The following is a 25,820-nucleotide window of genomic DNA, read 5'->3' on the forward strand; positions in this document are numbered from 1 at the left end:
TGCCCTAAAATTCAAAATTCCAAGAGGTCTGGTCAACTAGCCCAAGGTCTAGTTGACCGACCCAAGGACCGACCCAAGGCGATTTTCCATTTTATGGCACTTCGGTTTGTCGAGCAATATGATTTGGTCAATTGGGCTTCAAACACTTTGAAGGTCGATCGGCTAGGACCTTCTAATTCTAGCCAAATGAACTGGCTGGTCGACTGAGCTTATAAGGCTTTCAAGAGCCGGTCGAGTGGGCATTCATAAAATTGATCATTTGAACACTCCGATTGACTGGGCCCTAAATGGAAATAATTTTTGCCTTCCTTTTAAGTTCAAACCCATTTTAAAACCTTTGTAAAATTTTGACATTTTAAATAGATAGGTTTTTGTGAATTTTGGAGTTCCCTAAGGCCAATCTAAGATCATGGTTTGAGCTTCAATTTAAATCATAATACATGCATGCACAATTAAACCTAATTACTATTACAACCCCAAAAATAAATAAAAGTCTTAAGTCTTCTGCTCTCTGAATTACCATGGAATACACCAAGGTATAATAGTCTAAGAGCTTTTACGACTTCCATATTGTAGCATCATTTGTGCTTTCAAAGAGAGCTTTTATGACTTCCATATTGCAGCATCATTCGTGCTTTCAGAGAGATGAACATATTCATACACTAAGCACCCAATGAGATGTTGTGATTGGTCATAATCGAAATAGGGATCAGACTCAAAAAGTTAACACTTACCGTTTGACCAAGTTTTGGAAACCATATCTTGAAAAAATAAGAATGAAATCGAGCTGTTCGCAATTTAAATTGCGATCTTCAGTCGCCTGAACCAATTTAAAATATACGCTCATAAACAGGTAGTAGCACTTCAGTCGCTTGAACTCTAAGTTCAGTCGCCTAACCCTGTTCGGGTGACTAAATTATTATTCAGTCACTTGAACCAACATTGTCTAATCTTTTTACACTGGCAATAGCCATTCAATCGACTGAGCATATTCCTCAGGTGCCCAAACATTCTGTAATTTAGTGTTTTTCATATTTTTTATTCAAAAAATTATTTGTATTCTTTTGAAAAGACATTTGAACTTTGTAAAATTATTTTCCAAGTTGTTAACCAGGTCTCTAAGTCTAGTATTTAATCCTAAGAACTTCATAAACAAACTTAAAGTTGAAAAGTACTAGACTTTTAATATATTTAAAAAGAAATGAGCCATGTAATGGAGCTTTGACTTCATCTAAGCTTTGACTTCTTCCAAGCTTTAATTTCATCATGACTTTTGAATTTAAGTATAAACTGTTTTGCTTGTAAATATGTAATGCCTGGATCTTGAAAACACAATTAGATTCTATAGTTTGTTATAATCAAAACGAGATTAAACCTTATTAGGCCAACAAACCTCTCGATTTCAACTTTAGTTTTGAGCGATTCTATAAGAACCTCTATTCATGTATTTTGAATTTTCTCCCACCCGCCAATTTTGCCCTCAATCTCAAATTTTTGCAACATTGCAGACTCTCTAGTGCCTTAAAATCACTTATTTCTTGGTCCCAATGCAAGGTTTAGAATTTTTGGATATTTCAAGGTAAGGAATAAGACTCAATGAAGGTGCTTTGTCAATACTAGTCGCCTAGACAAGAATTAGGTTAGAAAATGGACAGAGAGAATAATAACTGAAATTTTCGCGGCTAACAACTTTGTTGACGATGAAAAGTGGAATTTGCAGCTGGCATGGGGCTGAAAGAAGGATAACGTCATCTAAGGGATATGCCCAATTAAATATATATGCAGCTAAATTATAAAAAAAATTGTTGTAAAAATAAAAAATAAGAAATAAAAAAGTAAACCAAAAATAAAAAATACATTTTCGAATATATCATTATTTTATTTTCTTACCATTTTCCCTCTCAAAATATCCAAAGGAAAAAGGCCGGCTCGCCATGGCCACCGGCCCATTGGCGACACCACTCCTAAGAGCACGTGCGTTGCTTTCACTTTTTCCCGCCGCTTCTATCTTTTCGGCGCGCAAGCTCAAGTGGGACTGCAGTACCCTTTCTCACCCGCTGTATGTGCGCCTCTGCGATGAACACAAGAGAGCTTGCTCTGATCTCTGCGGCCACAGCCTTCGGCGCCCTGGCGTCCGCACTCGCGATTTGTTTCTTCTCGAGCACTAAAAAGCGTTCTCTTCGAATAGATTCATCCTCAAATGGCGTAATTGCTGCGAAAAGTTCGTCTCAGAGCCCTTTCGATCCTACCAAGCGCAAACGGTCAGTTAACAATACTCACTCCAATCATCTCAAACTCTAGTGTCAGTTACCTATTCAGGCTGCAGTACACATCTTACTTGAATAATTTTCATTTGTTTATATATGTTAAAAATAAAATATATATACACTGGCGAATCAGATGTATCTTCAAAACATGAAACTTAATTCATGATGCATGAATTTTACTGGAGACTTTGAACCTACATGTATCTGTTTTTTATTTTTATTTTTATTTATATTTCTTATTTTTATAAATACATTCCACATTAATCAAGTTCACATATTGGAGAAGGAACTGTGTTGTGAAAAACAAATTGCACAACGGAATAAATTGATCTTACAACGCAGCACTCAACGGTGAAATATACAGAACAATAATCACACAGATTATAATGAAAGCAATAACAATAACACAAAGAATTACGTGGTTCAGCAATGCCTACATCCACAGAGTAATTGACAATGTTTTTCTTACTATTTTGTGTCCAAAGACATGAACATTCTGAGTTACAACATATACAACATATATATAACCCTCTCAGAGGTTTTCCCCCCGAAACCCAACCTATCCAACATCCCAAAATTCAAAATTCGAAAAACCTGCGTCGGGAACCCGAGCCAAATTGTCGACGGTTTCAAACATACCATCAACGGTTTAATATTGAGAGCAAACAGTCGAAGTAACAAACTCAAAACCGTCAACTGTTTCACTGCACTTGGGCAAATCGTTGACCGTTATAGGGAAACCGTCGACGGTTTGATCCTGCAAAGCAGTTTCTTGTTTTCTACCATGTTTTCTCATTGTACATGCATGCCACTCAATGTATGAGCCACATATCACAACATATTGAAAGCCTGCAGATAAACTCACTAGTATTGATACTCCATAGCACTTCTCACTTTATTCCAAACTCAACATTTTTTCATGTAATGTTTGGTCATGGAGAGTTTGACGAAAAATGTTTTCTTATTGTATATGCATTTTACTTAATATATGAGCCACATATCACAACAATCTCCATCTTGGCGAATATACGCCCCTTAGGAGAAAAAATCGAAAACATAAACCCGCTGCTCCACTTGGGACAAAAATCGGTATAGGTTGGGACTGCATCCCGTCCAGCAACTGGAGACAAAAACCAAGTCCAAGCAATGCTTGAACTTGTTTGTGGCAGCTTCAGATTCTGTCATAAACCCCGACTCAGTTGTAAATAGTGCAACCTGAGACTGTACCTTGGACTTCCAACAATCAGGCCTTCACACAACAGTAAACACATACCCTGTTGTAAACCTTCTGTCATCAAAGCCCCCTGCATAGTTTGCATTCACAAATCTCATAACTGATGGATCACTCTGTTGCCTGTTGAAACACCCCACTGCACTAGCATAGGGGACCTTTGACATATCTCGAAAATCACCATCCGTCCTTGGATACCGAGCGGTAGACAATTTACATTGATTCTTCTGAGACAACCACAATCTTCTTGCAGTTCTGTCCACAAAGCCACCCTAAGATAACCCTAATCTCCCTGCAACTCTGTCTTTGCGAATCTCCAAACCAAGATTCTCCTTGGCCGTACCCAAAATCTTAATGTCAAAACCTTTTCTCAATAGAGTTCCCAATTGATTAGCCTCAGTCAAAGCCTTCCCAACAAATAACATGTTATCCACAAACAACAGAAACATCTTCCCCTTGCATCCTATCACCCCCCTTCCCTTTTGGAAGCTCCACTAACTCTCACATATGATTCTTATACAATAACTCCATTTCCTCCACCATAACACTCATCCATCTATTTTTCCCTTTGCTGTGTACCGCATTTGAAAAATAGTAGGAACCTTGTTGGTAATAATGAATGCATAAAACACCAGATCATCAAATTTATGCCTGAGTGGTGGCCTGATAGTGCATCTGGATTCATTGTGATCCTGCTGGTATTTTGAGTTAAAACTCCCTGTATTATGAACAACGTCAAACTCCACCTGCATCACATGTTCATTGCTGTTGCAGTTTCTGGCACCTGTTTTTCTTCCTTTACCCGAGTACGTTGCACCATAGCTTTCTCACCAAAAACCATGTTTCCACTGATCATAACCTTGTTTCCCATTGGATCACTAAGCTTGAACCCACTTTTCTTATACCACAGAAAGATGTACCATATGGACATTGCACCAAACTTAGATCTCACCTCACTAGAAACATGCACGATTGGACATCCAAACACTCTCACACCGGAATGGTCTACCGCATAACCTGTCCAAACCTCTCCTACAAATCTCTCATCTAGTGATACCTTTGGCGATCGGTTAAACAAGAAACCTTCCATACTCACTGACTCTACCAAGAAGTTCCTTGCAAGCCCTGCATAAAACCCGCTTTGCTGTTCACAAAACTCCTTGAACAAAATCAGCGTACTCAATTCCAATGTTTGACCTGTGCATCTCTCTCTCGGTTTAGTTTTTTACCTCAGCCACAAGTTAAACCTAGAAAACATCTCTGACTTGTGCCGCATGAGATACACCAAGACCTTTTGTGATAAACCCACGAAATACATATGTTCACCCTGTGATGCTATCCTCACCAGTCCCCAAACATCTGAATAAATGTAGTTAAGAATACCCCCTTTCTTGTGTGTGGTTATTTTACACAAAATAGTATTACCTGACTCAGATTCTACAGCTACAGCTCCACCTACAACTGTGGTACCCTACAGTGCATAGATATTACCCGCTAACTTCTATCCCTTCATTACCATCAAATTGCCTTCACACACCTTCATTATCCCATTTTCAAACTTGTAATTATGCCCATCACAATCTAAAGTGCCCAATGAAATCACATTCTTCCGTAAATCTGGTACATGCCTTACATCACATAAAGTTCTCACAACACCATCATACATTTTAATTCTGATATTTCCTATTCCATTTATTTTGCATGAAGCATCATTTCCTATTAGAACATAACCAAAATTAACTGACCTGTAGGTGTTGAACCAATTTCTATTTGGTGTCATGTGATAAAAGCATCCCAAATCTTCTGGTTTGACTGCTTTCCTTGGTTTCCTTTTGGTTAGAAGGTTTAAGCCTTAGGCTAGCAAGGTAAATGGATTTCGGAAAGATAAGCTTTCATAAGGCCAAAGACCACCTGAGCCCTTTTTGGCTCCAAAGACGACTCTCATCCTATGAATGTGCTAAGGAAGAAAAAGAAAGACTCGACATGTCTTGGAGACTGCTCGTGTTAATTGTTCTGCTCGTGGGATATCTTCTACCAATTCCTGCAAAAGGTGCGCAAACAGGATTTATCCCGAAGCCTTTATTCTGCTAGTCTGTGTCCGTCCCATGTCTGATTCTTGGCATCAATTCCTAGCTTTACTCTGTTGATTAGACCTCCTTCCTTTCCCCATGTGGAATCAGTCCCTGCTTTGGTTTGGCTCTTTTTGTAACAACCTACCGGGCAAGATAAGGAGGGAACGGATGTCATCAGTCCCACAGATCCAAGAATCTATGAGGCGTTTTGAACTCGATGAAATAGAAAGCATATCACCATCACTGCTCCTCGAGTCTCCTTCTTCTGCTACATTTGCAGATTTTGATGAACCCTATTGATTTTTAGCATTCCCCTTCTTCCACTCCGGACACTCCGGTTGTATGTGCCCAATTTTCCCGCATTTAAAACACCTCATATCTTTCTTATTTCCAGACTGCGACCGATTTGATATGCTCCGAAACTTGTTTCTCCCACGTTCTTGGTTTCCTTTCACCACAAGCCCTCACCATGTGAAATTTCATCGTTGGCCATCTTTCTTTGATGAAAACCCAGCAATGCGCTTGTTACCCCTTCCAAATTCAGGGTTTCTTTATCCTATGTTAGAGTAGTAACCAAGTTCTTATACGTGTGAGACGCAGGTAGGGAATTCAATAGCATCAACGCCTTGTCTTCCTCCTCGAACTTTACATCAACACACATCAAATCATTTACAATCTGATTGAATGCATTGATGTGTTGGTTCAAATCCGAACCTTCCACCATCTTAAGCCAATACAATCTTTGCTTAAGAAATAACTTGTTCGATAAAGACTTAGACATATACCGATTTTCCAGTTTCTGCCAAACTACTGCCGGAGAATCCTCATCCATGACGTGATACAACACGTCATCAGCCAAACAAAGTCAGATAGTCAACACCGCCTTCGCTTCCAATTCATTCCAACTTGTTTCATTCATGCTTTTCGGTTGAACTCTGTATAAAGCCTTCACCATACCTTGATGCACTAACAGATCCTTAACCCTTCTTTGCCATAAACCAAAGTTTCCTATTCCATCGAACTTGAAATCATCGAACTTTGCATGGGGAGTTCGAGAAGCCATTACAACAATGTTCTGATACCAATTTGTTGTGAAAAATGAATTGCACAGCGGAATAAATTAATCTTACAACGCAACACTCAACGGTAAAATATACAGAACAACAATCATGCAGATTAATTTGAAAGCAATAACAATAACACAAGGAAATATGTGGTTCGGCAATGCCTACATCCACGGGAGCAATCGATAGTATTTTTCTTACTATCTTGTGTCCAAAGACATGAACATTTAGAGTTACAACATATACAACGTATATATAACACTTTCAGAGGTTTTTCCCCTGAAACCCAACCTATCCAACGTCCCAAAATTCAAAATTTGGAAAACTAGCGCTAGCAACCCGAGCCAAACTGTCGACGGTTTCAAACATACCGTCAACGGTTTAATACCGAGTGCAAATAGTCGAAGTAACATGCGCAGAACCGTCGACTGTTTCACTGCCCCTGGGCAAACCGTCGACGGTTATAGGGAAACTATCGACGGTTTGATCCTGCAAACCAACTTCTTGTTTTCTACCATGTTTTCTCATTGTACATGTATTCCACTCAATATATGAGCCACATATCATAACATATTGAAAGCTTGCAGATAAACCCACTAGTATTGATACTCCATAACAATTCTCACTTTATTCCAAACTCAACATTTTTTCATGTAATGTTGGTCATGGAGAGTTTGACTTGAAAAAATGTTTATTTGGTAAAGCTTTAAACTCTTCCATTTACAAAATCAATGTGAGTCAGATAGTTATATAAAGTATCATAGGGATAAAAATGTGATCTACCACAAAGGTTTGTGTATTAGGTTTTAACTGTAGAGTACTTAAATATTCCTAAAAGAGAGCCAGATTTCCGCGTCTCAACCTAAATGGATTCACACTTCATATCTAATCATTTTGTTATTTATTTTCATATATTTCGACATATTTCAAAATAATTTAAAGGAGAATGGAACCTATACTTGAAAAACCCAATAAAAATGTTGGAGATCTCAACAAGTTTTTTCATTTCAAGAGAGCTTACTTCAAGAGATAGAAAGGAGATTTTCCCTTTGTCTCCTCAAAGTCACCAATATCCTTGTTTAGAAGGATTCAAAAATGGTAAATTTAATTTCTAATAGTCATAATTATTTATGAAAGCTCAATTGAAGCATAAAAAATAAGATAATGAGAAATTGTTCCACCAAAATAATAGGGGCAAATCTAAAAAAAAAGAAAGGAACCAATTACCCCCTTTTAATCAAAACAAGGGAAATAATAATTTCTATTTTGTTTGTGGAATAAGTGGACATATTGCTTAAGTTGGGAAATTTTGGAGACACAAACATATTCCTTAAGCTAATAATGTTGTGGAGCCATGTCTGTTACCATAAAAAAATGGTTCAAGGTGTACACTCCTTGTAAGGAGTCCAAAACTATCATGCTTGGTAACTCTCCATACCACTCCAGCACTTGATAGTGGTGGAAGTTCACTTTTGGAAGAGTATCAACATTAAAAGATGTGTTTCACACTCCTTCCATGCGAAAGGACTTGATGCTAGATTTTCTTCTTAATAAGATTGGTTTTAAGAAAACAATGGAATCTGACCAATACGTGGCCACTGGGAATGAGATATTTGTGGATAGAGGTTATACTTGTGAAATTGTGTTGGTATGTTTAAGTTGAATGTTGAAAATGATAATAAAGCATCTTCAAGTTCTATTTGCATTTTTAAAAATAATTTTTATATTTTTTATTTTTTAAAAGATTTTTGGTATATTTTTTTTGTCGTAAATAGTAGATATGTAGGAATCATGAGTAATTTTAGATTAATTCGAAATGGATTTTGAAAAATATGAATTATTTCGGAAGGCTAAAATCGCAAGAGATCCTTAGAAATGTGATAAAAGAAATACGTAATTGTTAGGATTAATTCATATAGATTTTTGTGAATTCTAAGGGGTTTTAACTTGTGGAGAAACTAGATATTTTATCACTTTTAGGTGAAGAAAAGAGAAGACATGAAACTTCAGATTTGAGATGTCTCAAATGGGATAGCCGTTTTCAGGTTTTCCATTAGAATTTGGCGTTAGAAAAGTCATATTGGAATAAAATGCTGCTTTTACCCACTTTGTAAAGTAGTCAATAGCCACCAGAATGAATCGATGACCATTTGATGCTTTGGGTATGATTGGACCAATAATGCCCATGCCCCACATAGAGAGAGACCATGGAGCCACCATATTGTGTAGGAATCTTGGGATAATTTCTTGTTAAAGACTGAAGCATCCCTTATTTTGTTACATAAAAAATTGGACCTGGTTTTGGAGAGCCTAAGCTGAGGAAGACAGTTTAGTCGTTAAACTAAGAATGAGTGAAGTCAAGTGTTAGCAACTTCTTTAGACTTGTTAAGCGAGTACGAAGATGCTACGCATCCATTGGTGCGACTACTCTTCTAAAGCTATGGGTTGATGGTATTTCAAAATTTATGCATATTAATTTGTTAAAAGATAAAATTGATGCTTGTTAACGATTGTCGTTAAAATTTTTTTTGCTCTATTAGAGGTTTGAAGCAAGGGAATCTCCTTTCCCCTTTACTGATTATATTTGTTGTCAAAGTTTTAGCCTTATGTTGAAAAAGCTTTTGAATTAGGCATCCTCAAAGGTTCTAGCATTGGAATGAACGGGAGGGAAATGGAAGTCTCCTATCTCCTATTTGTGGATGATAGCATTACTTATTTTGCAAATATGATCCTCAGACCCTCAGTCTTAGGTGCATCCTCATTGACTTTGAAGCTGTCTTTGGGTTGAAGGTGAACTTGGGAAAAAATGAGCTTATTCTGCTTGATAACATATTTAAGGGGCCTCTTCTTGTCAGCCTCTTGCAATGTAAGTTGGGGGCTCTCACAATTACCTACCTTGGGCTTTCACTTGTGCTAAATTCAAAGAAAAAGGTGTTTAGAACCCAATCATTGAAATATTTGAAAAAAAAGCCATCCGGTTTGAAAAAAGAATTATCTATCTAAAGGTGGTAGACTTACCCTTGTAAAGAGAACTTTGTCTAATTGTTTGGTCTATTATATGTCCCTCTTTCCTTTCCTTTGCTTAGTTGCCAAAAGGTTAGAGGGAATTAAAGGAGATTCCTTTGAGGGAGGTCGGGGGAGGATTTTAGATGTCATCTTGTAAAATGGAAAAAAAAAAGGGGGGGGGGGTTGTTAAACAACCTTGATGTGGAGGTTTAGGGCTAAAACCCCTATATACTTTCAGTAAATCTCTCCTTGGAAAATGGCTTTGGAGACTCATGATGGAGAAGGATGATCTTTGGAGGGAAGTAGATGCTTCAAAATATGGTCTTCTACATAATGGTTGGACCACTAAAGCCAGGAGAGGATTGCATGGCGTTGGGGTTTGGAAATTAATTAGAAATGATCAGGAGGATTTCTTCTTTCCTTGCATCAGTTTCTTAGTGGGGAATGGGGATAATATCTTCTTTTAAGGCGATATTTGGTGTGGCCAATCTCCCCTTAGTTCCAAATTCCCTTGTATCTTCATTTTGACTCATGGCAAGGATGCCCTTGTCAATAATCATCTTGAAATTTCTAAACCAAGCGAATTTTTGGAACATTGATTTGTTTTGGAATGATTTAGATTGAGACATGGAGCAACTAATTGACTTTTCTTATTGCTCATACAAAATCCATTATCGTAACACCACAAAAGTGGACCCTGAACAATAATGACTTGTTCATGTTCAGATCCTTCTATAGAAAACTCACTCCCTCGACAAAAACTATTGATAACTTTCTTCGAAACTCATATGGAGAGCATCATCCCCACTAAAATCATTTTCTTTGTTTGGGAGGCAGTTCTTGGGAAAATTTCTTGCTAGTCAATCTTCAAGAAAGGGGGCTGTCCCTTGTAAACCAGTTCTTCGTCTATTAAGTGCAGAAACTATTGATCACATCCTCTTGCAATGTTCCTGGACTAGAGCCCAATGGAACCTGTCCTTTTCCCCAATCAGAGGCTATTGCCAGAATAGTGGATGGAGAGTGATGAGCTTGGAAAGGTATCTACACTAGTAAGGAGAGGAAGAAAGCGTTGTCCCTCATTTACCTTGCCATCTTTTGGTTGGTGTGGAGGGAAAGGAATAAGAGAGCTTTTGGAGGAACAATAACAACTCAACATATTTTTAATGGCCAATGGATTATTGCTCTTACGAGATGGCATGGTGATTTGTCTTTAGTTGACTTACTTGAAATTCTTGATTTTGGCAGGTAAGTGTTGTTGTTTGTACATGGGTGGCATCCCCTTGATACCCTTTATTGACTCTCCTTTGCTGGTAAAATAAAAAGAAAAGAAAAATAAATTTGATGCTTTTTTAGAAATTAAAAAATTTCCTTCTTAACTTTGAAAATAAATTCTGACTTTAAGTTTGAATTATTGGAATTCAACTCATATGTTCAATTTTTGGGAATAATACACGAGTTTACCCCACCTTAGTCATCTGTTTGACTAATGTCATGTTGATAGAGTTGGGTGTGCCTCTTAATCTTAGGGGAGTAGTAGTTTTAGTTGCATGTATTAAATAGAATGCCACATAAAAAACAGAAGATAAACGTTTTGAACTTTAGAAAGAGCATAAGACCAATTTATGATATTTTATAGTTTGGGATTGCTTAGTTTTTTTTAAGAGCTATAGATTCTTAAGGACCTAAATTGGGTTTTAAAGCTTCCAACAAACAGTATTTTGGATGTTGAGAATAATGTTATTTTTGAATGGAGATGGTGGAGTGCTAAACATTGACATAATGTTTCAGTTGAACCAAGCTCTCTACTATTATTGCAAAATGAATTTTGAGATTGAACCTAGAATGAGTAAAAGAGCTAGAGTTGAAAAACATTTGGGTCTTGACTTTTGTGTTTATAACTTAGAGGTGAAGCAAATTACCTTGCAGCAGTTTTATCACCTGATGCGGTAATTTTGAGAGAGTTGGTAAATGATGGATGGAATTTTTTAGAAGAGAATAGGTTATTTCAGCAATTAGGCTGTGTGAGTGGGGTTATTTCTGTCAATAAGACTTTTATTATTGTTAATATATTAGAGGGCAGACCTGCTCTGTACGTAAGTCTCCTGGAAACAGCTTCCACATTCTTTCTCTTGCTTTCTTCTTCTTTTCTTCTTCTCTCCTCCATCTCAACTCTACAACATGGTATCAGAGCATTAATCACCTTAAGTCTGATTTATAATAGCTGTTTCTTTAGATAGTCTATGTTTCGTTTTTTCTCTTATCTTCTCCCAATTAATTCTCAAATCTGATTTTTTGGTTGGTTGGAGAGTCACTTAGGGACTCTTTTTCATTGTGATTTGGTTTTGCAGCATTCTTGATAGGTTGTTGTCTGTTTGTGGTAGTTTGCTGATGTGAAGCAGGTACGCTCTGTTTTGGGTTTACAGCCTGTGCTGTTCTGCTGTCTGGCTGGTGTTGGCATGATGAAGCTTTTTTAATGTTACGTGTTCATGATTGCTTGCTTGCTCGCAATCTTGTTTCAGTTGCTGGTGGTTTCCATTGGTGTTCAAAAACTTCGCGCTTTCTTTAGTTGCTGCCAGCAACAATTCCTGCGGCTGCTGTTCTACCATATAGTCTATTAAGTGCTTGTTGTGCTTGTGTGTGCTGCCTGATTCTCTGTAGTTGCTTCATTACTCATTCCCGGTAGTGTATGTGCTGATTGTAGTGTATAGGGGATGGTTTTGATGGCCTTTATAGAGAGATCTTCGGCTGATACTGTCAACGTACATATCACAACCATCAAATTGGTTGGATCCTCCAACTACTTGTTGTGGTCTCAGGCAGTGTGCTTGTATATTAATGCGAAAGGGATGCCCAAGTATTTTTAGCATTCTCATTGGTCTCTAGACTCCAAGGATTATTAAGATTGGCTGAAAGAGAATGATATATTGTTTGTGTGGTTGTGGAATAGCATGGAGCCATGAATTGCTGCAAACATGATGTTTCATAAGATAGCCAAGGCTGTATGGGATGATCTTCGTGAAAGCTTCTCTCAAATTAAAATTCAAACTCGTATTTTTGACCTACATGAGAATTTCTTCAAATATAACCAAGAACGTAGGTCCATTAGCGAGTATTATAGCACTTTGAAGGGTATGTGAGATGAACTAAACATCTATCAACCAGTTAGTTTCAACTTTGAGATGATTAAGAGGCAAAGGCGGGATTTTGGGCTGTCAAGTTATTGTCTAGGCTGAGTTTTGAGCTCTAACTGTGATCAGATTCTTGCCAGTGAATCCATAACATCCATGAATGAAGCATACGCTAAATCCAACAAATCACCAAGATGGCTCTCAATCTTCTCATCAAGCTTCTTCCCGTGATAGTTCAACAATGTTTAGCACTGCCTCCAATCGTAGTAAAGGAAGTGTTGGAGGACGAGGAAGGGGTTTGCAAAGCAAAGGTAGTGCATCTAACCGTGGAGCCCATTATGGAAATTCTCGCATGTCAACACATTGTGGCAAGAAAAACCATATTGTTGGTCATTGTTGGGATCTACATGGGAATTCAACTTGGGCTAGTAAGTCTGTTATTGAGGGTGACTCCATTGTTGAAAGTTCTAGTGCACTTAGCCACTCGAATGGGGAGTTAAGTACATCATCTATCGTGTCTCGAGAAGAGTATAACAATCTTGTCTGCATGGTTCAACAACTCCAAACTTCTTCTACATCTAATGCTACTTTGGCCCCCCATTCATGTACAAATGGGCTTCTTGCTCTTCATCCTCTTTACCCTCACTTATTGATTTTGATGCCTCCTCCCATATGACTAGTAGTCCTAATTTATATCAGTCCTTAAAACCTACTTCTTTACACTCTAAGGTTACTCTTGTTTAATAGTTCAATGATGTCGATTTTTGGCTGTGGCAATTTTCTTTGGTTTCCTTCTATGCCTCTTTCCTCTATCTTATGTGTGCCTAAATTTCCCTTTAACCTATTATTAGTTAGTCAACTAACAAAATCTCATAAATGTTTTGTGACCTTCTTTCCTTCTTGTTGTGTTATTCGGGATCTCTAGATTGAGAAGAAGATTGGTGGAGGGCTTGAGAAGGACGACTTGTACTATTTCGATGGTGGTAATGGTCAATCTAGTTCTTGTTAATACCACTTCCTCAATTTCTACTATGGTGTTTCTTTTGATTAGTGGCATGCTCGTTTTGCTCATCCATTCCTTTAAAAACTACAAGTTTTTCTTATGTTTGAGTCTGTTTCTCATTTTGAGTGTAATGCATGTTAGTTGGGAAAGCATGCTATACTAAATCATTGTTTTCTTTTACTATTTCAAATATTTGGGGTCCATGTAGAGTCAATAATTTGATTGGTCATCAATATTTTGTGTCTTTGTGGATGATTTTTCGTGCATGACCTAGATTTTTTTTTTTGTTAAAAGGTAGGTATGAATTTTTGAATGTATTTACTCAATTCTACCAAGAAATAAAAACTCAATTTGACATTGGTATTCAAATTTTTCTATTTGATAATGCATTTGAATTTGTTCAAAATAAGCTTCATTCTTTTTGATTGGCCAAAGGGATTATTAATCAAACATCATGTGTACATACCCCTAAGAAGATATGGAGTAGTTGAAAGAAAAAATAGACATTTACTCGACATAGCACGGTCTCTCCTCCTTCATATGCATGTTCCTAGAGCTTTTTAGACTAATGCTCTCTTACAATTTCTTTTTTGCTCAATAGGATGCCTTCTAGTGTCCTAAAGGGACAAATGCCCCTCCCATTCGTGTATCCAAAAACATCCATGTTCTTTATTGTGCCTTATGTCTTTGGTTGCACATGTTTTCTTTGTGTTCCACATACTTGACAATACAATTTCTCTCCTAGTGTTGTTAAATGTGTCTTTGTTGGGCACTCAAGCACTCAGAAAGGTTATAGATGTTATGATCCCTATACTTGCAGGAACTATGTTAGTACATGCAAGGTCTTAAATTTCGATTTCGACTCAAATTTCGAAGCTCCAAAAGTATGGAAATTGTGACGGAAATTTCGATTTCGATAGAAATTTTGATTTCAATTTTGATTTTGATTTTAAAAAATAGTGAAAATTAGTAGTAAAACATTGAATTCTTTTGTGAAACTTTAGAAATGGTTAACAAACATAATAAAATAAGTTTTAGGACTAATATATAACAAATTAAATGCCTCTATGTTTTGTATGAGGTGGAAAAGTTGTAAAATAGTATGTATATCAAACATATTTGTAAGATAATATATATTAAGCATATTCATTTAATACAAATGAAATTCATAAATCATTTAAATGTTATCTATTATACAAATAATGATAATTTAGACATGAATGGTTAAATAAAATGTTACTGTAAGTTTATTTTTTCATATAATTTCAAAAGCACTTGTAATAATCTTTTGTTTCGATAAAATAAATAAAATAAATTAAGATAGAAATTTCACTTCACTCCTAAATTTCTCATTTGAATTCTGACGAAATTTCATTGTATAGTTAAAATTTCGACAAGTTTCGCTAAAATTTCGAGATTTCGATAAATTTCGAATGATTCGTTGAGACTTTGATGGAAATTATGCAAGACGGAAATCGACTGCCATTTCGATTGAGGGTTACGGAAATCGAAAATTTCGACGGAAATGTTGACAATTTCGTGGAAATTTAAGACCATGAGTACATGCAATCTTTTTTGAAGGAACACCTTATTTCTCTAGTGCAGGGTCCTCCTTGGATGAATCCATTTTGAGTCCATCAACGATTTTTGATTCCCCATCATGTGTTGATCCTTTTGTTCCTTCTGTTATTCCTTTCTAAAAATCTGCTGCACTTCCAAATCCATTAGATACTTTATGAATGAAGAAAAACTAGCACATATGGTATTGAAGTGCTTGCAAATCTTGGGTGGAAGCATGCAATGGATGTGGACGTGGATGCTTTGACCATTCGGGGGGCATAGGACTTGGTGGATCTTTCTCCGTTAAGGAGTTGGTTAGGTGTAGATGACGGCTCTATTGAACGACTTAAGGCTCGATTGGGTGCCAAGGGTAAACCCAAGCATACAATACTCATTATTTTGACCTTCTCTCCTGGTGCTCGACTAAATTCTGTTCGTGTTGATTTGGTAGTTAATTTCTGATTGGCCCTTATACCAATTGGATGTGAAGAATGCCTTTTTATATGGAGATTTGCAAGAAGAGATATACATGGAACAACCTCTTGGGTACGTTGCTCAGGGGAAGGATGGTAAAGTATGTTAGTTGCATAAGAGCATTAATGGTCTTAAGCAGTTTCCTAAAGCCTACTTTGACTAATTTAGTGTGGCAGTCTCTACATTTGGCTTTATCCTATGCTATTTTGATCATTTGGTCTTTGTTTACAAAACAGAGGCATGTGTGGTACTTTTAGTAGTTTATGTTGATGATATCGTCATTGGCAGTGACTAGAGTGGGATTGTAGATGTCAAGCAGTGGCTTCAAGCTAAATTTCAAACCAAGGTCTTGGGTACTCTGCGTTACTTTCTTGTTATTAAGATTGTATGGTGCAATAAAGGGTTGAGTCTATCTCACGAAAATATACCTTGGACTTGCTAAGCGAGACTGATTTGTTACGAGCTAAACCAACTATTGCTCCTATGGATCCTAACATGAAGCTGCTAGGGATGTTGGATCAGAATTTGAAGATGAGTGTTAATATAGGTAGTTGGTTGGCAAGTTGATCAACTTGATTGTCACTAGACCTGACATATCTTTTGTAGTAGGGGCGGTGAGTCAGTTTGTGGAAAATCCCACAACCACATCGTGATGCCGTTTGTAGGATTTTGCAGTTTCTAAAAAGGCTCTCCCAACAAAGATTTGGTATATAAATGTAATAAAAATAGTGAGATCATGGCATGCTCTGATGTAGATGGAGCTGGTTCTATTGATGATCAAAGTTCTACTGTCAGATATTGTACATTTGTGGGAGGTAATTTTGTTGCTTGGCGTAGAAAGAAACAAGTTACTATAGCAAGATCTAGTGCTGAAGTAGAATATCGAGCTATGGCTCAACTGTGAGTGAGCTTATATGGCTGAAATCTCTTATGTCAGGGATGGGGTTTTTGATAGCGAAGCCAGTGGATATGTTTTGTGATAATCAAGTTGCCATTTGTATTGCTAGCAATCTAGTCTTCCATGAGAGAGCAAAGCACATTGAAGTTGATTGTCATTTTGTGAGGGATGTTGTATTGAAGAAGGTCGAGGACTCCTTTTTTGAAATCTGCAGATTAGTTAGGCGATGTTTTCACAAAGCCTTTATTTAAGCTTACCTTGTCTAATGATTGTAACAAGCTGGGGTTGGGTAATATTTATACACCTCTAGCTTAAGGGGGAGTGTTAGGAGAGAATAGGTTATTTCAACAATTAGGTTGTGTGAGTGGTGGTTTTTTTCGTTTAAAGACTTTTATTATTGTTAATATAGAGGAGGGCAGGCCTCTAGCTGTGCGTAAGTCTCCAGGAAACTGTTGCCTCATTCTTTCTCTTGCTTTCTTCTCTTCTTTTCTTCTCTCCTCCATCTCTAAACTTTACAACAGGATTTCTAATTTCAAATAAAACTTGGAATTTGGTAGATTTCATCAGGTTGAGAAACCATAGGGTTTAAAATGGGTACTTAGAAAGAAACTCAAATCAGATGGGTGAATATACAAGTATAAGGCTTGACTTGTAGCTAAAGTTCTTAAACAAAAAGAAGACTTTTTGATCGTCTTTCTAGTTTTAGAGGAACATCCATTGGATTATTAATTGCGAATGCTGCAATTTTTATTTACAAGTACATCAAATGGATGTAAAAATATTTTAAAGGAGGACCTAGATGAAGGAATTTATATGAACCAACTAAAGGCTTTGCTAGAGCTTGACCAAGAAAACAAAGTGCTTTAAATAAATCTTTTATGACTTAAAGTAGGCCCCAAAATAGTGACATGAAAAGTTTGATTCCTGCATGACTAGAAGTAGTTATAAAACAAGTTTGATAAGTGCATTTATTATGAGTCTTTGAAATAGTCACATGTCTATGTGGATGACTTACTAATATTTTATTCAAATTAGCATGTCATTTATAAAACAAAAGGCTTTAAAAATAATTTGAAATGAAAGGTTTAGCTGAGAATGAAGTAATTAATCAAAAGGAACATAATAGCATTTTTGGTAGCCTATGATATGCAACTAATTCTACTAGACTTGAAATTACATATGCAAAAGTATTTAGTTGATTTTCAAACAAGCCACAAAGAGAACATTGGCATGCCCCCAAGTGTTTAATGAGATATTTAGTTGGTGCAAAAAATTATGGCTCATTTTCCGTATAAGGTATCTTACTATGCTTGAAGGTTTTTGTGATGCTGACTGGCATAATTTCTGTCATGTCCCTATTTTTGGTCTGTGACTGGCTGTGACTCCATCCAAAATCTGATGGAGGCACCAGGCCCAGGGGAGAAATAGTTTTGCAAATATCATCACTTGACTGCAAGTGATAAACAAGCTGAGAAAAAGTGTTTGTTAAAATATAAGATAGATTCCTATATTTCATAAGGCAACCAAAATGGTTTTACTTCCACTGACAAGCTCTTTACATTAGGCTGTAGTTTATATACAACATTTACATTGCATTTCACTTTATATAAAACATTTTCACTTCTTAGACTAAATACATATTCACTAACAAAACAAATGCTTAGTATCTTCTTGCCAACTTTTAGTATATGTCAAGAGTGGCAGTCTCTTAGAAAACTTAACAAGCGGGGCTTTCCTTCAATTTGAATCTGAAATTATTATAGATTTAGGGTGAGCGGCTATAAGCTTAGTAGATATTATTAATTTCCCCTAACTCATATAAGGATTTCACTAATTTAAAATGTGATTTCTTGATATGCGTGCATAATCATATTGTCATGAACACATTTCTTATTCTAAGCAATCTCCTAATTTAGAGTGACCATCACAAGACATTCAAATAGCACACATATCATCATCATTTCAGCTATCTCAAATAATTGCCAACTTTCATCTCAAACAAGTTTCAATTTCCAATCTAGCCAACCACTACTTAACTCGGAGATACCCTTTGAAGGTTTAGGGCTTTTCACACAAGGGAGACACAATCCCTACTTGTTCAAATTTCACAATATCAAATCCATAACCACACAGTCTATTTTAAATAATAGCAATTAAATAGATGCACACACAAGTTATGCCATAGCAAGTAAAACTATCATCCTTAAAGATCAATATCCATTGCATGTAAACTTCCAAACAAAAACAAAAATATGCAGCTATGAAACCCCGAGAGAACATATTTGCAATCATATCTAGCAATTAGAACCAACAAGCTTAAAATCCTTTGTTAAGATTCAATTCTGTGCAAGTTTCTATCTTTTTTCCCTTGACTACCCAAAATCCCTAGATGCATAAAAGAAAATTAAGAAAACCTACCTTGAATATCAGTTTCTCCAAATTATTTTGGGGTTCCTTTGAATTTTATGTATTTTTTCCTAATTTTCTATGAATTTTTCCTTATGTTACTGGATTTTCTGCAGAATTTTCTTTTTCTTCTCTCTGCTCTCTTTCTAGAATTAGGTTTACAGTTGGTAACTGGTATATTTTGTTTTTGCTGGTATTCCTAATGCTGGAAATGGATTAGGACAGCAGCTTCTGCAGTGCTGCTGGCTGTGTGCGAGGTGTCTGCTTCTGGTTTGCAGTGTTGTCAGCTGCTGCTAGATGTGTGCTGCTGGTCTGCAGTGCTACTAGCTGCTGCCAGGTGGCTCACCTGGTTTCAACATGCCCCTGCTTTGTTTTTATTTATGTTTTCTTGACATGGGCTTTGTTAATTTCCTTTCACCTAAGCCCCTCCTACTACTAATAAACGAAATGAAATTTCCAATATCAATTAACATAATTAGTGCACAACATGCTTAGTATAAATCCATCCAATACAAAATCAAAAGCAACAATTGCAATTTATGAAAGTAAATTAAATTTACCATGGCTTAAGGGTATGGTTATCACACTTTGTCATGTGATTCTCTCTCTACCTCTAGCTATGTTTGACTTTAGGTGGTGGTTCTATTTGATTAAAATCTAAAAAGTAAATTATTATTGTTTAAGTTGTTAACTCACCATGGAAGCTAAGTTTGCTGGTTTAGCTTGAGCAAATGAGGAAGCAAATTTATATTGATGCTTACCTTCTTCCAAAAAGAAGTGAAGAAGCATATTGGTTAAGAGATATGTTATATGAAACTTCAATTTGGAAAAAACTGCTACCACCTATCTTAATTAATTATGATGCTGCTAGAGTGAATAACCGTCATTATAATGGTAAATCCAAAACCTTACGAAGAAAACAGTGTACCATAAGATTTTATTTAAAGTTTTGGCATCATTAGTCTTTATACCAAATCTTGTGATGATCTTGCAAATGAGGCCTTAGCAAGAGAAAGGTTTGGTAATACATCTAAGGGGATGGGGTTAAAGCTCATACAAGGATGAAGTGATGAACAATGTATAAGGATACAAACTCAAGGATGAAAGATCTTGTAATGGGGTTCACTGGAACAACGAAGCATTCAATGGTCACTAGAAATGTGTTATTTTATTATTTAGCCTATTCTATAGTGAGTGCATTTATTCTGTAATATTGGGGGTTGAATTTTTCTACCTCAATGAAAACTTGTATCTCTCATGAGTGGAGCGTCAGATTTATAGGAATACCCTTACGGATTTCACACATGTGAGTACTGAGTATGAGAGTGGGGCTGTTCTTTATGAGAATTGGGCTTATTCTCAATATGCTCGTCAAATTGGGATAAGCATGAGGCTGGCATGCTGGTTATTAGTGCTCATGTGAACACTTAGTTAAGTATGAGTAGTTTATTACATATAACTATCCCCCTTTGATTGACAAACTCTCTGCCAACTTTAATATTAAAATGAGTGAGGGAAAGTGGGCACATTTTAATATCAAAATAAATATTCATAGGTGAATGTGTCTTGGGAAAGATAAATGTATCTTACACTGAAATATTTTATACATGATTCTGTTTTGAATCATGGATTTTAAACGCTAAATTCTTGAATGTACTTTGAATCTACAAGTATCTCTTTTTACATATACATTTCATATTAATTAAGTCCATGTATTGAAGCCGGTTTTGTGAGCCTATAGATAGATTCATTAGCATTGGCACTACATCACAATTCTCGCTTCATTTCAAACTCAAAAATTCTTTATATAGTTTCAAGTCATAGAATTTGGATTTCAAAGAAAGATGTTTCTTAATTGGAGCTCTGGAATATTGTATTTTCTGTAGAATTTGTTTGAGTCATACGATTTAATCGAATTGTTGTATCTTAGGGGAGACATGTCAAGAGGTGATGCGCAGTTGCGCCCCAATTAACAGCTAAAGCCTAAAAAGATTACTTGAATCTGCATAAAGAGAGCTGAAGCTCATGGATCAGCCTAATTAGATTCATGCTTCTACTCTGATCTTTTTGTTATTTATTTTCTTATGTTTGTACATATTTCACGACAGTTATTTATTCATTCCTTATTATATAATAGCCATTGAACATATGTCTTCATTTATTTATTTATTTATTTTGTGAAATTGAGTATATATAATTATTTTTATATGTTTTATAATGTAATAAAAATTCTTTTTCTATTTAATTTTTAGTTACCTATGAATTATTGTAAGTTGTTAGGTAAATATGACCCAAGTAATAATAATTTTTTGATTGAAATTTAAAATTGCATAAAAATATTTTACGACGTTAAAATAGACAGAGATAGAGTTTTCAGTAGTCATAGATTAGTTATGAGTTATTGGATATTTGTATGTCATTTCTGAGTAGTTATGAGTTGATTACTAGATGTGTAATATATTCTTGTAATGTTACTCAGGGGTAATTCCTTTCATGTATCTATACTATTCTATAAAAGAAACACCTTTAGTAGATGTTCAAAATATCCAAGTTTAATTGTGTTGATTGCAGGTACTTGTCATGGGATGACTATTTCATGGCCATTGCATTTCTATCAGCTGAGCGATCCAAGGATCCTAACAGGCAGGTCACATCTCTGCTTCTTTTTTGTTAAAAAAGTGTTTCTTTCAATTAGTTGTGCTGACTTAATCCTGATTTCCCCCCATTAACCATGCAATACCTCAAAGAGAAGCTTCCACAGTGTCTCAAATACTCGATTTGGCCCACAGTTTTGCATGCATTTTCCCTTGATGCCTCCTTTATGAGCTACTGCTCTGCAATCCTACATTTCATGTTCATTCAGGTCAATTCATAGCTTTCTTTTTATTAACAATAGCCCTGGGGTTTGCTATGATTTTGGTAAGTCAGGCAGAATCCTTTTTTCTCTGTTATAGTGGCATATATGTTATATTATAGCTTCCAGTCTTGGTTTGTTTTTAAAGGTGCTGCTTTGATATATTGACATCTTGTTATAACAAGATCATTTTATACTGGAGTCCCATTAGGGATCCTCAAAAGTTAACTAGTTACTGCAATAATTTGCTTGTTGTATTGTGAAATTTCGGAAAGAGGTGCTGGGAAAAGACTAATGATTTATATAAGACTATTAAAAGATCAATTTGGTTTAGTGCTTGGGGATTATGGTAGCTGTTTCTGTATTGAGGTGACTGATTGATTGGTGTAGAAAGTAGAAAAAGTTTGCCCATTGGTTTAGAGTAACACATAAAAGGGTGGTAGTTTAATGAAAGAAAAGGTAATGGCTTGGTGTCAAGGTTTGCCTGCAAATGATGTGGCTCTGATTCATAATTTGTTTATTTATTTCTAGAGATGGGGTACATGCAATGCTTATATAGGCATATAGCTCTTAAAAAATCTGTAGATCAGTTGGAAAGGAACGCATATAGTGTTGAGAGTATACTGTACCCTTTCACTATTGTTTTTTTTTCTTTGAAAAAAAATACTATTTATTCCATTTTTCAAACAAGTACGGAAGATGATAGGGAGACTAAAAGCTCTTCCAATTTTGGATTCCATAAATGGTGGAAATGAAAACCTTAGCAAGAAGGGGATTGGCTGTTATGTTGATTATGAAGAACCTTACTCTGTTATTTTGCTATGTAATGCACAACAAACTAATGCAATTTCCACTTGATATCCAAATGCACCCGAAACTCTATGTTTTCTAGTTTTCTTTTTATTAGTTCAGCTGTATAATAATTATTTCTATGCTCTTCTCTCTCTCTCTCTCTCTCTCACTCACACGCACACACACGCATACACACACACACAAACACACACACACACACACACACACACACTCAAACTTATAAACTTGTGCATCTGAGATAGCTAGGATAAGGCCTTGTTCAATTGAATTTTTCCTTTGCCAGTTGATAAAAATTATTTGTTTCTTTTACTATTGATATTGGTATCCCTGCCATTTTTCTGTAGAACAAGAAGTAAGGGCTACATTGATGCTTTTTCTCTATCCAATTCAATTAAAGGCTATTGCTTTATTCAAAACTAAATTATATTAAATATTTTTTTTTTTGCATAATACTATGAAAAGTCTAAATGTTTGATTTGTTGACTTGAAAGTATGATTTTTTGTCTTCTTGTAGGTTGGTGCATGCTTGGTGAGTCAAAATGGTGTGATACTCGGTATGATCATGTAGTGTAAATAAAGCAACTTAATATCTAGTGCATAATACAAAATGTTCTATGCAAATTTCTAATGTTATCATTTGCAATCTGAAAAAGAAAAAGGAATCTGAAGTATCTAATATATGTTAATAAGAGTATGGATGGAAAACTATGATTGGCAACACAAGCTATATTTGCACTTGTGTGGACAGGGCTTTGTTTACATACAAGACAAATAGATTGCTTATGAGTGGTATTGTCATATTTTTTATTCTTCTCATGGTTTGTGTGTGTGTTAGTGGCAAAGTGAGTACCATATATGACTTGCATTAGACCTATTGAGGGTAATAGTGGTTTTGATGGTTTTTTTAATAACGGCCCAATAAGGATTTATTCCTTCCTCTTCATGCTACAATTGGTAGTAGACAGCCTTTTGTATCTGCCTCTTTATTTGATGAGAAAAAAGCAGATTTAGGTTCCTCTCTTTTACAAAAAATTGAATAATTGGAAAGTTGTTGGTATTATTGATCTTCTGGATTTGCTCCACAATGTATATGCTTAGGCCAAGAGAATAAAGGATGGCGCCAAATAATGATGAACTAAATTTTAAGGAGTGTTTTTCCACACTCTCATTTTCAAGTTACTTAGTATGTTTGGTGTTGCAGTTGCAGTTGCAGTTGGTGTTGTTGGTTGCTTTTGCAGTTTGCAGTTGTTGTTGCCATTGTTGTTAAGGTTCGTAGTTGCTATTGTAGTTATGGTTGGAGGACGAGGTAAAAAGTTACAATTTGGAGCTTTTGCTAACGATTGATTTTTAAGGTTTTATTAGCTTTGTTAGAACATTACCAAACGCTTAGATAAAACACAATTAAGCATTTGATTAATGCTAAGAATTTCCGAAGACACTTACTGTTAAAGCACAAACTATAATCTCCAAAAACATTTCAAATTGCTAAACCAAAAACACACTTAGCATATCTTCCGGTCATGGAGGAAAATTATTTAAAGAAACCAAAGCACTCACTACTCTTCGTTCCGGTCATTTAGGGTGATTTGCTGAGAATATTATTTATCCAAATTCCAAAAAGAAAAGGTAGAAACAACTGAACTGCTTATTGGTCTAAAACCTGCAATAATCATCAAATTAGTCTGTACCTGTGACTAGTCCACTGCCATTAACAACCACAATGACCACCACAACTATGAGCCCACATTTATGATGGGACATGAAGGATCAGCAACTTCCTTCATAACTTGGATGATTAACTCCTAGTTTAGATCAATATCACTGTTTCTCATTTGTTTCCATCAACCAAGATGAGGGGCAACGTTTACATTTCTTCCTTCCATATTTATCTTTCATATCCACTATTTAAATTGTGTATAATTGGTAACAACACAAGAAGCAAGTGGGGCAGCATGACTTGATGAAATAGCAATTTTATTAAGTTTCTAAAATCACAGGCAGTTACTTTAGTAAAATTACTCTGATAAAATTGTTTCTATCCAATATTATTCATGGTTCAATTCTTAAGCTACGTCTTTCTTTTGGCAGGCATTGGCTACAATGGATTCCCACGTGGTTGTTCAGATGACAAGCTGCCTTGGGCAAAGGTTGGTGTACACACACATTATTTCTTATTTCCTGATATTCATTATGGACTAGCAGTAAATCCTGCTCTTACATTTCAGAAATCCAAAAATGGGGATCCTCTACAGACGAAGTATCCGTGAGTAATCCGACTGTGTGAACACAATTCTTGATTTGCAGCTTTTATTTGATTTGATACCCCTGCTTTTAACTGCCAGCTATTTATTAGTATTATGGATAATGTCTGTTATTTATTCTAGTGTAAAAATGAATGTTGTGCAACTCCGCACTCTTCACATCACACATAATTGTGGATGCTAAGATTTATTAAAGCATTTATCTGAATTTTTTTTTCTTAAATTGTACTTTTTATTTTTTATTTTTCAATTTTGAGTTGTTTCTGATTCATCTCTAATCCTCTCTTTCAGTTATGTTTGTCATGCTGAAGTTAATGCTATCCTGAACACAAATCACGCATCTGCAGCAGGACAGGTTAGGTTCAATCTTGATATTCATATTTATGTTTTTTTTTTTCTGTGTTCTCTTTTGCTCTCTCATCTTATGCATACTTTGAATTTAAAGGAGAACGGTTTTTTTTTAAATTAAATTTATTTAAAGCTGATTGTATTATTAATTATTAAATAAACCTTTTATTTTACTGATGAGTTTATTTGTCCCCTGGATCTGTGCAGAGGCTATATGTTACTATGTTCCCTTGCAATGAATGCGCGAAGATAATTATACAGGTTTTGCAACCATGTTTTATTTCATTTTTGTAGTGCATTCTAATAGTCTCAATTATGATAATCAACTTTGTCCTTCTGGAGGCTGTGGGGGAGAGGAGAAAGACATCAACATTGAGTAAAGAGCTAGGTAGGCTTATTTCCTTGGTCAATACTCTAATGAGAAGGGAGATAGGC

The 25,820-nt window shown here is 35.8% G+C and overlaps 1 protein-coding gene across 3 annotated transcripts in view; it reads left to right on the plus strand.

Annotated features, from left to right (window-relative positions):
- Window positions 1–1,908: 1,908 nt before the first annotated feature.
- LOC131160245 (uncharacterized) overlaps window positions 1,909–25,820 on the plus strand; it is a 94,807-nt gene continuing 70,895 nt past the window's right edge. For 2 of the 3 annotated variants that reach the window (XM_058115686.1, XM_058115685.1), the window contains exons 1-7: window positions 1,980–2,261; window positions 21,681–21,756; window positions 23,291–23,330; window positions 24,865–24,923; window positions 25,002–25,039; window positions 25,329–25,392; window positions 25,593–25,646. In XM_058115686.1, the coding sequence (XP_057971669.1) occupies window positions 2,062–2,261; window positions 21,681–21,756; window positions 23,291–23,330; window positions 24,865–24,923; window positions 25,002–25,039; window positions 25,329–25,392; window positions 25,593–25,646 (531 nt within the window). In that variant the 5' untranslated portion in view covers window positions 1,980–2,061. Of the gene's footprint in view, window positions 2,262–21,680; window positions 21,757–23,290; window positions 23,331–24,864; window positions 24,924–25,001; window positions 25,040–25,328; window positions 25,393–25,592; window positions 25,647–25,820 lie in introns of all 3 variants that reach the window. The other variant, XM_058115687.1, reaches the window with a different exon arrangement.

This window comes from Malania oleifera, chromosome 7 (genome assembly GCF_029873635.1).
Source record: "Malania oleifera isolate guangnan ecotype guangnan chromosome 7, ASM2987363v1, whole genome shotgun sequence".
NCBI classification, from domain to species: Eukaryota; Viridiplantae; Streptophyta; class Magnoliopsida; order Santalales; family Ximeniaceae; genus Malania; species Malania oleifera.